Source organism: Cydia amplana, chromosome 12 (genome assembly GCF_948474715.1).
Source record: "Cydia amplana chromosome 12, ilCydAmpl1.1, whole genome shotgun sequence".
Taxonomy (NCBI): Eukaryota; Metazoa; Arthropoda; class Insecta; order Lepidoptera; family Tortricidae; genus Cydia; species Cydia amplana.
The window spans coordinates 15,840,911-15,855,129 of NC_086080.1; the positions used below are offsets into that span (position 1 = coordinate 15,840,911).

General features: G+C 35.7%; 1 protein-coding gene across 1 annotated transcript in view; it reads left to right on the forward strand.

Moving 5' to 3' along the window:
- Nucleotides 1-1,189: 1,189 nt before the first annotated feature.
- LOC134653144 (lutropin-choriogonadotropic hormone receptor) overlaps nucleotides 1,190-14,219 on the forward strand; it is a 43,147-nt gene continuing 30,117 nt past the window's right edge. The window contains exon 1 of the mRNA XM_063508470.1: nucleotides 1,190-1,460. Coding sequence (XP_063364540.1) covers nucleotides 1,406-1,460 — 55 coding nt within the window. The 5' untranslated portion in view covers nucleotides 1,190-1,405. The remainder of the gene's footprint in view (nucleotides 1,461-14,219) is intronic.

Genomic DNA, 14,219 nt, shown 5'->3' on the forward strand with positions numbered 1-14,219 from the left:
AATGTTTTTATTTTGCTTATCAAGCAATAAATAATGTATGCCAAATTAAATAATTTGTAATACTGCGAGCACAAAATAAATTACGTGTGGAGATATTTTATTACCCTTAATTCCACTTCCAAGCCCAGTTGTACGGCTACGTATTAAGAAGCAATATAATTATAATAACATACCTACTAAACTTAACTGTAATAACTGTACTTGGTTTACATAGGTACCTGTACTTATCTTGATATATTAAAATATTTAGTAAAAAAGATAGGTACCTACGTATCGTAACATCGATGGTAATTTTGGTTTTTTTTTGCTAAATATCACTGTGTGATCATTAGGTCAAGTAACACAAAATTAATTATGATGGATTTATGTACAAAATTGAATACGAATTTCAAATTAAGATAATGACGATTAGCAAAGAATATGTAATGGATTTAAGCCACATCTAAATTCACATACCTACATTACAACAAACAAACCTACTTATTATGCGAAAAGCTAATAAAATCAGCACGCATTAAATTAAACCGCGAAATAATTTTATTTACCATGTATCATTTAAAAATTACATAAATCGAGATTAATTAACTTCATCGACATTCATTATCGAACTAAAGATAAATTAATATTTAAATGCCTTCCTTTTGCAGATACAAAAACCCAACACCTTCCCCAATTAGCGTCGTTAACCAATATATAACTTATATAACATATGTAGATTTATAAGTTTATTTTAAGTTTTATAATACATGTAGGTAGTTTAGTTAGTGAGGGATTATCATTACGTTATTATCAAACGTAATATTTTTGTAGGAATTTGACATTAATTATGAAAAGGGGTAACCACACTTTGTCATTTCTAATTCATACTGGCTGAAAATTTAAAATAAAACAAGAGTGTTCGCATATACATGTGGAAAGTGTAGTTCAATTCAAACTAGGCTAGTCACGAGTAGATAACCAGATAGAGAGCTAGAAAGCCAGAGAACGAAAATATTATTCTTGTATCCCGGATTTAATGAAAATTCTTCATACGTGCTGGCCGAAAACATTTATTAAGTTTCCAGAGTAAAAAATCAACAATCAGTCACTAATGTGCATTTCATGCATTTGTTTTAAAAATTCAGATTCGTAGGAGTGCGAAAATGTTGTTCCGTATCGAATGAAAATTCTTCTTCAGCGTTCCTTCGGCAGTCCGTCTTGATGATCCATCGCGAGCAGACGCTATCAACAGTGATGTCAACTGTCTATATTTTACGTAAACAAGATTCGGCGAAATAGAAACGTGGATAAAATGTTTTTGTTTTAGAAAAATGTGCATGATGTTTAGATTTGGCGTGATAGCGCTGTTTAGTGACAATGATAAATAATTAACTGTTTATAGTTTTTTAAGGATTATTTAGTGAAAATGTGTGCCGTTTGGAGATTACAAATGTTTGCCGTGCTGTTTTTAATTTTATTAAGTGAGTATGAATTACTATAAAATAAAGCTTTGACTAAACTTTAAGCTTAATATTAAACATTAAAAGTTAATATTGGTTAAAAGTCTTAGTTTTCGTTTAGATATAGGCATATATGTATTATCTTTTAATTACCTACATAAGTAAGATCTATATATAAGGTACATAAATGCCAACTATTAGGTACCATGTTTACGACAATTACTTATGACCATTTTGAGGTTTTCACATATACCTTTTTGTTTTTATTTTTTTAGAAGATATCTAGGTACTGTTTGTACCGTATTTGAAAGTGTAATAAAAGATTTAAGTACCTATAAAACGAGAGTAAATAATACTTATATACCTACAGTACTGACGTGCCGATCTTTGACCGAAGTGTCGAATTTTTAATGCATTTTAAGAAGAATTTATTAATATATACCTACGTCGTATACCATTGTCCCAAATACCTTTAGGTACATTATGTTAAATATATTTTAGGTACAGGCACGTATTTGGATAAAGTCTTATATTATTATTCCCAGAAACAACAATACTACGTTGAACTCATAAAATACGGGTCAAATACCAATTTTACAGCAACATGTAGGTATTGTATATATTTAAAAATGCATTTATGGTAACAACATATTATTTAGGTAAACTCAAGCTTTCGTATGTGTGTGGTGGTAAAAAATCATGGGTTCAAATCTTAGTCGTGCCGGATAGAGCAGAAAACTTAATTCTCGAAAAATGTTCAAAATACAGTAGTAGTAGTAGTAGTGTAGTACATTGTAAATACACAAGGGGGGTAAGTGAAGTATTGGAAACGAGGGTGTAATTAAAGACTCAATTTCGCAATATTCTTACCCCCGGAGTTACACACAATGTATTCATCACACTTGCGAAGAAAAAACGAAATATTAAGGGAAATAATTCTTTCACAAAAGGTGATGTCCGGATGGTACGGTTATGTTTTTATACCAGGGATCAACTAGCGGGCCAGCTAATAAAGCCAGCCGAGCCGCAGGTTGAGTATCGCTGCTCTATGACCAAGAACAATATCTGATTTTCCTATGTTTGAGTCATTAATCATTTCCAACGCTCACGAAAATGAGAAACTTCACATTAGCACGCGACACATATTACTTATAGAAAACACTAATAGGGTCTTTAGTGATTAATTTTTTTCACGGACATAAGCTCTTTTATAGCCACGTATTTTTTGCGGGAAAATTGCGACGCCCCTATGTTGTGACAGGCAAACAATGAGTGACAGTATAATACGAGTACGTATAATTACGTGAATATAAATATGATACGAATAAAGAATTAAGGAGAGGAGGTGTTTGTTTATGTGACGAGACTAATCAAGGCAAAGATAAAGAATTAAAAAAAAGTGATGGGAAATTAACTAAATGAACTAGGCACTAGGTTTTAAATAAAAGGTCCCTCTGAAGTGTCTTTAGTGCTTTTCTCAAGAAAATTCTCAAACGTAAAACTAAACCAACCAAAACCAATGATCTAAAAACACAAACTGAAAAGCTGCTGCTTAAAATACAGAATGCTGCCAAAGCGATTTTTTAAATTATTATAACGGTTTCCACTCGTTCATCGTTCGAACCAAGTAGGACAGCAACGTGATTGTGGGAGCTAGGAAGAACTGAAATGGCCGAATCCTCAAATCACCCCTGCGGCAGACTTGGCAATGGCCGGTTGCCGTTTTAGTTTTTAATTTAAACATTAAGTACCTATTATTAATTATTATCTTAAATTCATTGACATTTTGGTCCGATGTCCTCTGGGTTGTTCGAAGCTTTAACCGAGTGGTTAAAGCGTCTTCTTCTTCTTCCTATTTAAAAGCTGTGTTCTTGTCGGTGGAGCAATCTCCAACTCATCCGATCCTCTGCCAACTCCTTAACCTTCTGGTATGACACGACCTGCCTTTTCTTTTATTTGGTTGAAATATTTTTTCCTCGGTCTTCCTCTCCTTCTCTTTCCTTTAATTTTTCCTTCTATGATGTTCTTAAGGAACAAGTCATGTCTTAGCAAATGTCCAATCAATACTCCTCAATATTGTGTAGTGTATTTTACGAAGCGTCTATGAGGAATTATATTTATCTGAAAACTTAGATCGAACACGGTTAGATGTGTTCTCGAACATGTACGTCCTCCACTCCAGTTAGACAGCATGACTGACGGATTAGGCTGTAACTCAATGATAACGACCAAAGACGCCGCTGATAGTGGTTCCTACACCGCAAACTGACATACGATACGAGTACTTATTAGCGAAATGCTGCTATATTTTTCTATTATACCTATACTGCGAGCAGCTTATCCTTGAAAGTCCCGGCGTACTTGTACACAAATTACTTATAAATTGGGGGTTTGAACTCTTAAAGAAATAAGGGAAAGTTTCAAATTCAAAAGCGTAAAAATCGTGAGATTTTCAATTTTATTAGTACGGTCAAGTTCACAGTCATCTTTACAAGTCAAAGTTCCAAATATATATTTACACGCCTCATCATACCATCATCAAAATAAGGTAGATATAAATACCATACCTCCGGCCGCATCTACATATGAGTATGTCCGCGTAGAAGTAGTACGAAAATTTTAGGTCCGTTTTCACCCCCAGGGATTGAATTGTAAAAAAAACCATTTCATGGTGGAGCTCTAGATACTCTACCATATTTGAAGACATTATGTTTCAAATTGCAAGGTTTCTTTTATATTTAACGGTTTAGGCTTTGTGTTACGGAACTGTTTTATAGGTTTACTAATTTGACAGCCTCCTAGCCAAGTCGCTAGTGACTCTGCCTACGAAACAGGAGGTCCCAGGTTCGAATCCTGGTAAGGGCATTTAGTTGTGTAAACACTGATTTAAACTTTCACGATTTTTACACATTATTAAATTGTACAACGGGACTTAATCGCGTATCTAAGTTTTAAGATTTACCTCCGACGTTTCGAGGACGGCGTTGTCCCCGTGGTCTCGGAGAAGACTGGCTTAAGTTGACATCAGCATCTTCTAACCGCGCGAGTTTTTCGAACTACCCGCACTTGGTCTTGTTTACAGTCTGATTTTGTAAGTTGGACACGCCAAATTGAATGTTTTGTGTTAGTATCGACAGTCGATATTCGTTTACGCTTAGGTACATTTACTAATGGCTGATAAACAAGACCAAGTGCGGGTAGTTCGAAAAACTCGCGCGGTTAGAAGATGCTGATGTCAACTTAAGCCAGTCTTCTCCGAGACCACGCGGACAACGCCGACCTCGAAACGTCGGAGGTAAATCTTAAAACTTAGATACGCGATTAAGTCCCGTTGTACAATTTAATAACATTTAGTTGTGTGTTTATCACAAATATTCGGGTCATTTTTGAGCTCTATATATTTACAAGTCGTTATACATATTTACAATTATCCTTCATATAACATTTCAAAATATATAACAATTAATAATAACATTTTATTTATTACTCCTAATATACTCAGACTCCTATAGTTATTCTAGTTCATTGATATATTGGTACATTATAACTTGAGTAAGACCTATAATGTTTTACTTCTGGTCGTACTCGACGGGTGGCGAATTGGCAGTCTTATTAGCAGTCTATAGGTCGCTGCCGTTACCTACTTATATAGCATCTAATGTCATAAAAACATCAATTGGCCTCCATATGATAGAATATGTATTGTTGCACTAATACAAGATCCGTTTATATGGGCTCGTCTAGTAGTACCTACAGTAGTTAAAGTGACCCCCTCTGCAAACAAATTTCTTTACTATTCTCAGCTTACTGTACTATTTTTGTTAATTATATTAGTTACATAGGCAAATAGGCAATAATAGCCTATGTAACTATTACATTACGCAAATTAAAAATGGGGTATTTGACTGTATTTAAAATAAATTAGGTAAAGCACCGGAAGATTAATAGAGAACCGTAGACAGCAGTATTTTTTAGACAAAACGTATTAAACTATAAAGAGTAGGTATTTTGATTGTGACGTCACATGCCAGTGTTTCATATAAATTCCATAGTAGAAAAATCGTTATGACAGTTCGAAAAAAGAAACTGATTTGACTAGTAGTCAAATACTCGTATCATCATTCATCCATTCATTCATTCATTCGGTCATTGTAATTAATCCTCCGAACCTTCGACAGGCTTGCTATTCTAGACCAAAGAGAATTAAATCACTACGTTCTAGGCTAAACCTGTATCTTGGGGCAATAATTTAACTTTGAAGTAAAGCCACTTTTACTTTCACGTCTGTCTAAAGACAACAAAGTCAAAGGCCGATAATCTCATATTATGTGAAGCGAGGCGACGTACAAACATGTTATACCACGTGTTTGCCGACAATATCTACACTTCTACAGGTGATTACGGTAATCTTTTATCTTCGCTTATCGTATCATACTTACATGCTTGCCGGTATTTCTTTAAAAAACACTCTTTAAGTATGTAGGTAGCTGTTAGCAAAACAAAATGTTGTTTAGAAGGTAGCTTCTAAAAACAACAGGTTTTCAGACAAAAAGTGTACGATTTACTTTTTTCTAAAATTTATTAGGTAGTATCAACTTTTGGGTATTGCTAAGATGTAAATCAGTACACTTTTTCTGAGAATGCCCACAGATCAAAGAAAGCCAATGATAGATGACTTAAGAACTACATATTTGACGATTTACATATTTATCGATAGGTATCGATAGGTAAAATATCGATTTGACAAGCTGTGTAACAAAATTCTACGATATTTTGAGACAGCTGATTAGTGACTATATCCCTATGCGTCGAATCAACGTTTCGGCGTCCGTTCCGGTGTGGCACACTAGACCATTAATAAAGTTGTTACGTGAAAAACGTAAGTTTCATAAGAATTGGAAAAAATACGGCAATCCTTTGGATTATGAATCTTTTAAGATATTACGTAAACGAGCAGAAAAAATGGAAGCACAATGCTACAAAAATTACATTTCTCATTCCGAATATAAAATAAAATCATGTCCAAATTATTTTTGGTCTTATATAAAGTCTATTAATTCTAAAAATAAATTACCACAAACGATGAGATATAAAGATCATACTACCTCAGATGGTGCAGAAATCTGTAATTTATTTAATGACTTTTTTCACTCCGTTTTTGAGGAATCTCATAGCAGCTTGTTTGTCGATACTTTACTGCCACCCGCCGAACCCTTAGTAGATATGTGTACTATAAACATTGATCGAGCATCTGTCCATAGGCTTTTAAACATAATTAATACTAACAAAGGTGCAGGCCCTGACGGCATTCATCCTATTTTCATAAAAAAATGCTCAGCAAACCTCGCAATACCTTTAACTATTATTTTCCAAAAATCTATTAAATCTGGCTGTGTTCCCGAAATCTGGAAAAGAGCATTCGTGACGCCTATCCCCAAGGGTCAAGTTAGCAACAATATTGAACAATTTAGGCCTATATCAAAATTATGTCAATTCAACAAAATTTTCGAAAAAATAGTCACTAGTCAGCTTTCTCAAGTAGTTAAAAACCATATCAGCCCCAATCAACATGGCTTTTTCAAAGGTCGGTCGGTAGACACTAATCTCTTAACTTTTGCTAATGATATTTTAGTCGCAATGGATGGAGGCTCATGTGTAGAGGCTGTGTACACTGATTTTGCCAAGGCCTTTGACAAAATTTGTCACAACAAGCTTCTTCTCAAGCTTTGGCACCTCGGGATACACGGAGACCTTTTCCGTTGGATTAAATCTTACATTGAAAATCGAAGCCAATGTGTAGTATTATCGGGTTACACTTCTCAATGGAAAACAATTAGTTCCGGTGTACCCCAGGGATCTCATTTAGGCCCGTTGCTTTTCACGCTATTTATTAACGATTTAGATAAATACATCAAACACTCAAAGGTTTTGCTCTACGCAGATGACACGAAAATTTATAAAGTCATAAATACGATTGAAGATTATTATTTGCTGCAGGATGATTTAATAAGTTTTGAGACATTCTGTAAAGATAATGACTTATTTTTAAATATAAATAAATGTTCTGTAATAAACTTTACACGGAAAAAATATAATGCACAATATAACTTCACATTATGTAATAATTACCTGCGTAGAGTAACACTAATCCGTGATCTTGGAGTTCTAATGGATTCTAAACTGTCGTTCATACCTCATTTAGATTCTGTCATAAAAAAGGCGTACAAACAACTAGGCTTCATTCTAAGAGTTGGTAAACCGTTTAAAAATAGTACCACCTACAAAATCCTTTTTAACAGCTTTGTTCGCAGCCATCTCGAGTTTGCTAGCACAGTTTGGAAACCTTATCATAATATCCATATTGAACGAGTGGAACGGATACAAAGAAAGTTCCTTAAAACTCTCGATTTTAGAACTGGTCACACACATGTTAGCTATAGCGAATCACTGATCCACCATAAACTTCAAACACTCAGTAACCGTCGAGATATCGCAGATTCCGTCTTACTCTATAAAATTATGCGCAATATGTTAGATGTCCCCTCACTACTACACCAAATACAGCTCAGGGTTCCTCGTAGACGTCAGCGCCACTGTCAGAAGAAAAGGTTATTCTCGATTCCCAACAGTAGAACGTGTTATGCACAAAATATATTCATAAGACGTGCCTGCAAACTATTTAACGAAAATGACAAGCTCTCTAACATAGATATATTTACTTGTTCCACGAATACTTTAAAACGTGCTTTTCTTTAGGTAATATCTTTTCCTTTCTTTACGCTCTCAAATGTTTAGTTTTGGGTAACATTTAAAATTGTAACAGACTGTTGATTTTATGTAACAAATGAAACTCTAGGTCTAAACTTAAGCAATATTGTATATATAAGTACTGTTTGTAAACGACTGTATGTTTCTAAAATATAATAAATATAAAATGTAATAGGTACATTAAATACATCATCATCATCATCATCATATCAGCATTTTATCGCCCATTGCTGAGCATAGGCTTCTCTTCACACATACACATTATATACACTATACACACACTAGATATGAGCGCCGCGCCGGCGCGCCGCCGCCGCCGACAAAATTTTCGCGCCGCCGCCGCCGACGCTGCGCTATCGGCGTGGCATCGGCGTGACCTTGGTAGTTACTACTACTTTCGGAATTAGTTAATATATTTTTAATCGAGTTTAGATCATTAACGGCGCCACTTCAAACAGTTTATAGGCATTCACAAGGTATTTTAGGCCCATATAATTCAAAAATATCGAAGGCAATTGCAAACTTATCTGTCTAGTAACCGCGCTACTAGTCTTGGGGAAACGAAATGATTTAATATGAATTTTAACATCAATATGCTTGTAATAAACATACTGATTTCCTTCCATTTTATTGTGGAACGTTCCACATTACAATTTATAGATTGTATATAATATACACTACACATATGTCAATCACAATTAAAAAATTAACTGTGATCAACTCTGGCTAACGTGAGACTCGAACCCACATCTTTGGATTACCGATTAACCGATCCAATGCTTAACTAATTTTTGCCAGCTAACCATCCGTCATTTACCGCGAATTTAACCATTGCAAGCATGGTTAAAAGTCTTTAAAAGGCATAAAAGGGGGTTAATTTTGAGATATTAAGCGTTTCCACGTCCAAATGTCCGGCCGTTGGCTTCGCACGGAAGGGCGTCGGAATCCGGTCTCAATTAAACTTGGCCACTGTTTAAATTTCAAGCTTTGCTCTCTCGCAGCTTAATCTTTGGCCTTGCATCGCTCGCATGGAATTAAGCCGCTATCTGAACCTGCAAGTTTTTGGCCCTGTTTGGAGCTCAACTTTCGGCCTGTTTTAAAACGCTTGAGCATTGGTCCTTTTCCGATCTTAGCTCCATTGCAGCTCGGCCTTTGGCGTCGCACGAATGCGCCCGCAGGAAAGCTCCAGATCTTTAACACTATGGCTTCAGTCTTTATCGGCCTGCGCCCTCGCTCTGCTCTCTTGCAGCTCGGCCTTGCACAGAAGCGCGCCGCAATCGGCGCTCCAGGCGTTCGGCCGTCAGCCAAGCTTACACTTGGCGTTCGATTCTTAGCTGTATGCTTACCTGCAGCTCATCCTCTGGCCTCGCATTGGGAGGCGTCGAAATCAAGTCTTCGGTGTTACATGGAGCTCGGCGTTGGGCCTCACTTTTTGACAAAATCGGTTTTGTTGAATCGATATTGGTTAATGACGGAGCTCGATTTTCTTTGGACTGTCGACAAGACGTTTCCCTGATACAGTCATTTCGCAATTTTTAACTTAGCTCAAAAGATAAGGGCCTCGCTAAGATCTTACGGCCAGAGCCTCACCAAGATTAAGACCGCCTCTGATGCCGCGCGATACCGCCTATCCACAGTTTATACGATATCATTTTTTTTTCGTACCATTATTCAATAAATTATCATTGAAAATAAAAAATGCATTTATTTCCTAACTTTCCTACAGCAAAAACATGTTTTTTCGGTAAAATTTTGGTTTGAATTCTTTTTTCATTCATCGAAGGTGTTTCAAGGCCACGCCGCCGATTCACCGCCGCCGCCGACCAATTTTGACCGGCGCGCCGCCGCCGGCTAACTGCCTATCGGCGCTCATATCTAACACACACACACACACACACACACAGGACATTATATACGTGCCTGATGAAGTTATTGCCGGCGGCCCGCAATGACCGGCCCAAAATCAATATTTGGCCGATAAAACCGATTTATACATCTATCGCGGTTATATATCGGGCAATCTTTGATGAATTGATTTACGCCTACCCAAATTTATTTACGACTCTGCTATAGACTGGAAGACAAACGATAGTTTTACAACCTTATTATGTAGACAATACCTATACCTATTAAACAATTTTTTTATCAAGCAGAAACGTGTTTATTATTAAGAATGATTGACAGTGGATCGTATTGTTCTTATTTTCCTTCATATTATGACTGTTAGTTTTAGAATTTTATTTTATTGCATGTTATTTTTAATGTTGTATACCTAATAATATATCTGTTATTCAAACACAATGTATATTGTAAATGAATGAATAAATGAAATGAAATGAAACGTCTCGTCGTTTCTTTAATATAAAAAAAAATTAATATACCCAACCTACCTAAGTAGGTACCTAATATAGAGCTGAAATGACATTGTCTCGTAGACACTTGTTCTACTAAATAGGCTGTATTGTTGATTTTATATTATTTATTTTACATAACTGGTTCCTATATTTTATATGCTTATAAATATTAAAATACCTTACTTAATGTAATATATACACTTTTGTCATCCATACCAAAATTAAGGCAATTTTGTAATACTTTATGCTGATTTAGACAATGCGAGAACTCGCATGCGAGTTTCATTACATTGCGGGTTTTGATCGGTCGGTTAAATTGGACGTAACCAACAGTCCGCAATGTAACTAAAATCGCATGCGAGTTCGCGCGCGGTCTAAATTAGCCCTTCAAAAATGTGCATTAAGTATTGTTGACTGAAAATTCTTTAATTACTGTGTATAAGTACATACCAACATTGTCTGTGTGAGCAGAACTTTCGTCGAGGCCCAATGTTCGGGATGCTCAGTATATCTACCGATTGACGCAAACAAACCTACATTGGACTCCTGAGCTATAATTTACGATCGTCGGCCTTCATAAAATCGAATGTTTTAGTGTCGAACGCACTTTTTGTGAAAGGTACGGTTTCCGGGTACCTAGACGATAAAGTATTATTTTTATCTGCCACAAACCAGACATAAACATGACTTTTTGCAATAATCACGATTAAATCTCTTTATTTTACATGTCATCAATAACCATTTCAACAAACTCTGATCATTCATCTCAATTTAGCGCTTCCGAAAACCATTACTCAAGAAAGACTTCCGCTTAAACAAAATAGAAAACAATAAAGATATATAATAGTGGTACTATTTTTTTATGGGTTGATTGATGAAAGTTCTACAATATTTAACTATTTCTCTAAATCAGGTAAATAATGTGACTGGCCTAGCTAGGTAAATAAAAATATGGGTAAGTGTGAATGGCCTTCACATTGGGGCCTGTTTACACATTGATCTGTGTTTATCGCGAGTTTATACATTTGCCACTAAACGCAACTCGCAATAAACATTAATCAATGTGTATACAGGCCCCAATGTGAAGACCAGCCACACTTACCCATATTTACCTAGCTACAATTAAAATAAGATCTATAGGCACAAACAAAATAAATACTAGATTTGTAGAGGCAATTTGATTAAGTAGGTACCTAATAATCTAAAATAATAAAAATACTCATAGACTAAATACGAAATTTTTTATAACTAATTATGAATTAAATATTTAAAAGCTAAACTAAAATTAAAATAAACCTACTTAAAAATTAAACTAATACTTACAATATTATATAAAAACTAAAATATACTAATAAAATAGATGAATATAAAAATAAGTTATAAAAAGAACACCCCCACACACAATACGAAATTAGGTAAATGATAGTATGTACCGCAGTACCGTAAGTGTAAGGTCTGAGTGGACGCTCGAGTTGGGCGTGCAGCGGGGCGGGGCGTGCGGCGTGCATGTTAAACAAATGCATATAGGAGCGGCCTTAGTGCACGCTGCTCAAATTACTTGTGAGCCCGACGCCACGCTGCACGCCCCGCCGAACGCTCCGCTTCGAGCGTCAAACTCAGGCCTTACACTTACACTAACCCTAATCTAAATCTATAGAACGTGGGAAGCCATACAGCAGACAATTTGAGAGAAGGCCGAAAACATACTTTGTAGATAGTTTATATTGGGAGTAGTTCTAATATTAGACTAATGTAGATCGACTCAGATATATGCTCGTAAATAACGGCAATTTTTTTGAGATCAGATGGCAGTCGCTTCCGTAAAAACTAGTGCCTATTCTTGGTATTAGTTGCCAAGCGGACCCCCGGTTCCCATGAGCCGTGGTGAAAAGCAGGGAAGATGCTGCACTTGAAATGAAGCACTTGGAAGATGCTGTAATTTTTTTAAGAATATAATCAGTTTTGGGAAAAAAATAGTACTGAGCCGGATTTAGATTTGAAGTCGTATCAAAACCAGTTTAAAACCGTGACAAGTTGTAAAATCTGAATCGGACCAATAATTCGTATGAAAGCAGTTGTAATATTAAAACGGCAGCAAAGAAGCATACTTACGGCCCGCCTGATGGAAAGCGGATACCGTAGCCTATCGATGTGTGCAACGGTAGGGGTGTCACTTGCGCATTGCATGCAATCTTTATTGTACTCTACCCAAGATCCTTTTTTTAAAGCACCTATCCGAAACTATAGTTCCTTCAAAGATCAAATATTATTATGTACCCTTTATGTAGGTATTATGTTCTTATCAAATATGATTATGTAGATACCCTTTATTATGTTATTTTTTGTGCTAATAAATATTTCTTATCTTATCTTATCTCATCTTTAAATAATCTCTAACTTAATACCTATAGGTCTATTTTTGTTCGATTTGACACACGAACTAAAAGTATTTAGGTACTTATGCATTATTTAATTTAATGTGTACATCCGGGTGGCGAGTTATGTAAATACAAAGTTCTCATCAGTTATTTAAATAACCTATTATCGTTTTGCGTAAACGCCAGGCACTTGCCTGAGATACTTATCTCAAATCGATTTTAATGTTAATTTTTTTACGAACTAGAATCAACTTGCTTCCAGTCTTGCTTCCTATCCGCTGTTTTATGGCATAATAGAAACATCATTTTGGAATTTTTATTGGTCTGGGGTAGATTTATTATGGACTACAATACATACTTAAATGTTTTTCGCAATTAACTTCTGCTTGTATTTTAGTGGGTTCATCATCTTCCTCGAGTTGTCCCGGCATGTTGACCCTTATAATCCATACATATTTCGATGATACATACAGAGGGCCTAAGATGGTATATACAATATACATGACACCGTAAGATTGTGAATCCGTTAGTTTATAATCTAACGTAGGTTAGGTTAGGTTAGATTATAATCTCCCTACCGTCAGTTTATAATGTAGCTAGCGAGATTATAATATGACGAGTGTTTACAATTTTACGGTGACATACATATAGCTTTTATGAGGGCGTAATTTTGTAATAAGAAAGTGTGAGGAGGTTCAGAGTACAGGAACCCGATTCTGATATTATGATTTGCTACGGTTTTGATCTTACTTTGATACGACCGTGAATATCATATGTATGTTTGTAACATGCTTATGTATGTTTCTATGACACTCTAAAATAAGAGGTAAACAACGTTGAGTGTTGTTTTCTAACTAATACATTACCAGATCTTTAAGTATGTTTATTCTGATAACTGATAACACATTACGTGCGAAACTAGCATGCCTAATACAGAGGCTTAAAATATTACGTAACGTTTTGTTGCTGTTACCCAGATTAGCTAGGTCTGTTGCTTTACTGAAACGGCTGGTGAGGATAATGTTTTACGGTGTGTTCAGAAAGTATAGGGACAGACTCGCAGCCATTTGTTCACGGTCCTGCGAGGTCTACTAGTTCCAGGCCAGCTGATGCAGCCTCATTTTCAACTATGCGCCTCCAGTGGGCGTGAGCTACTCTCACATGTAGAAAATGAAACGTACTAAGTGTCGATTTCCATCTGTCCCCAGGAGATCACTATTTTAGTATTCTAACTAGTAAATTGAAAATTTATAGTTTCACTTCTGTCTCTGCTTAGTACT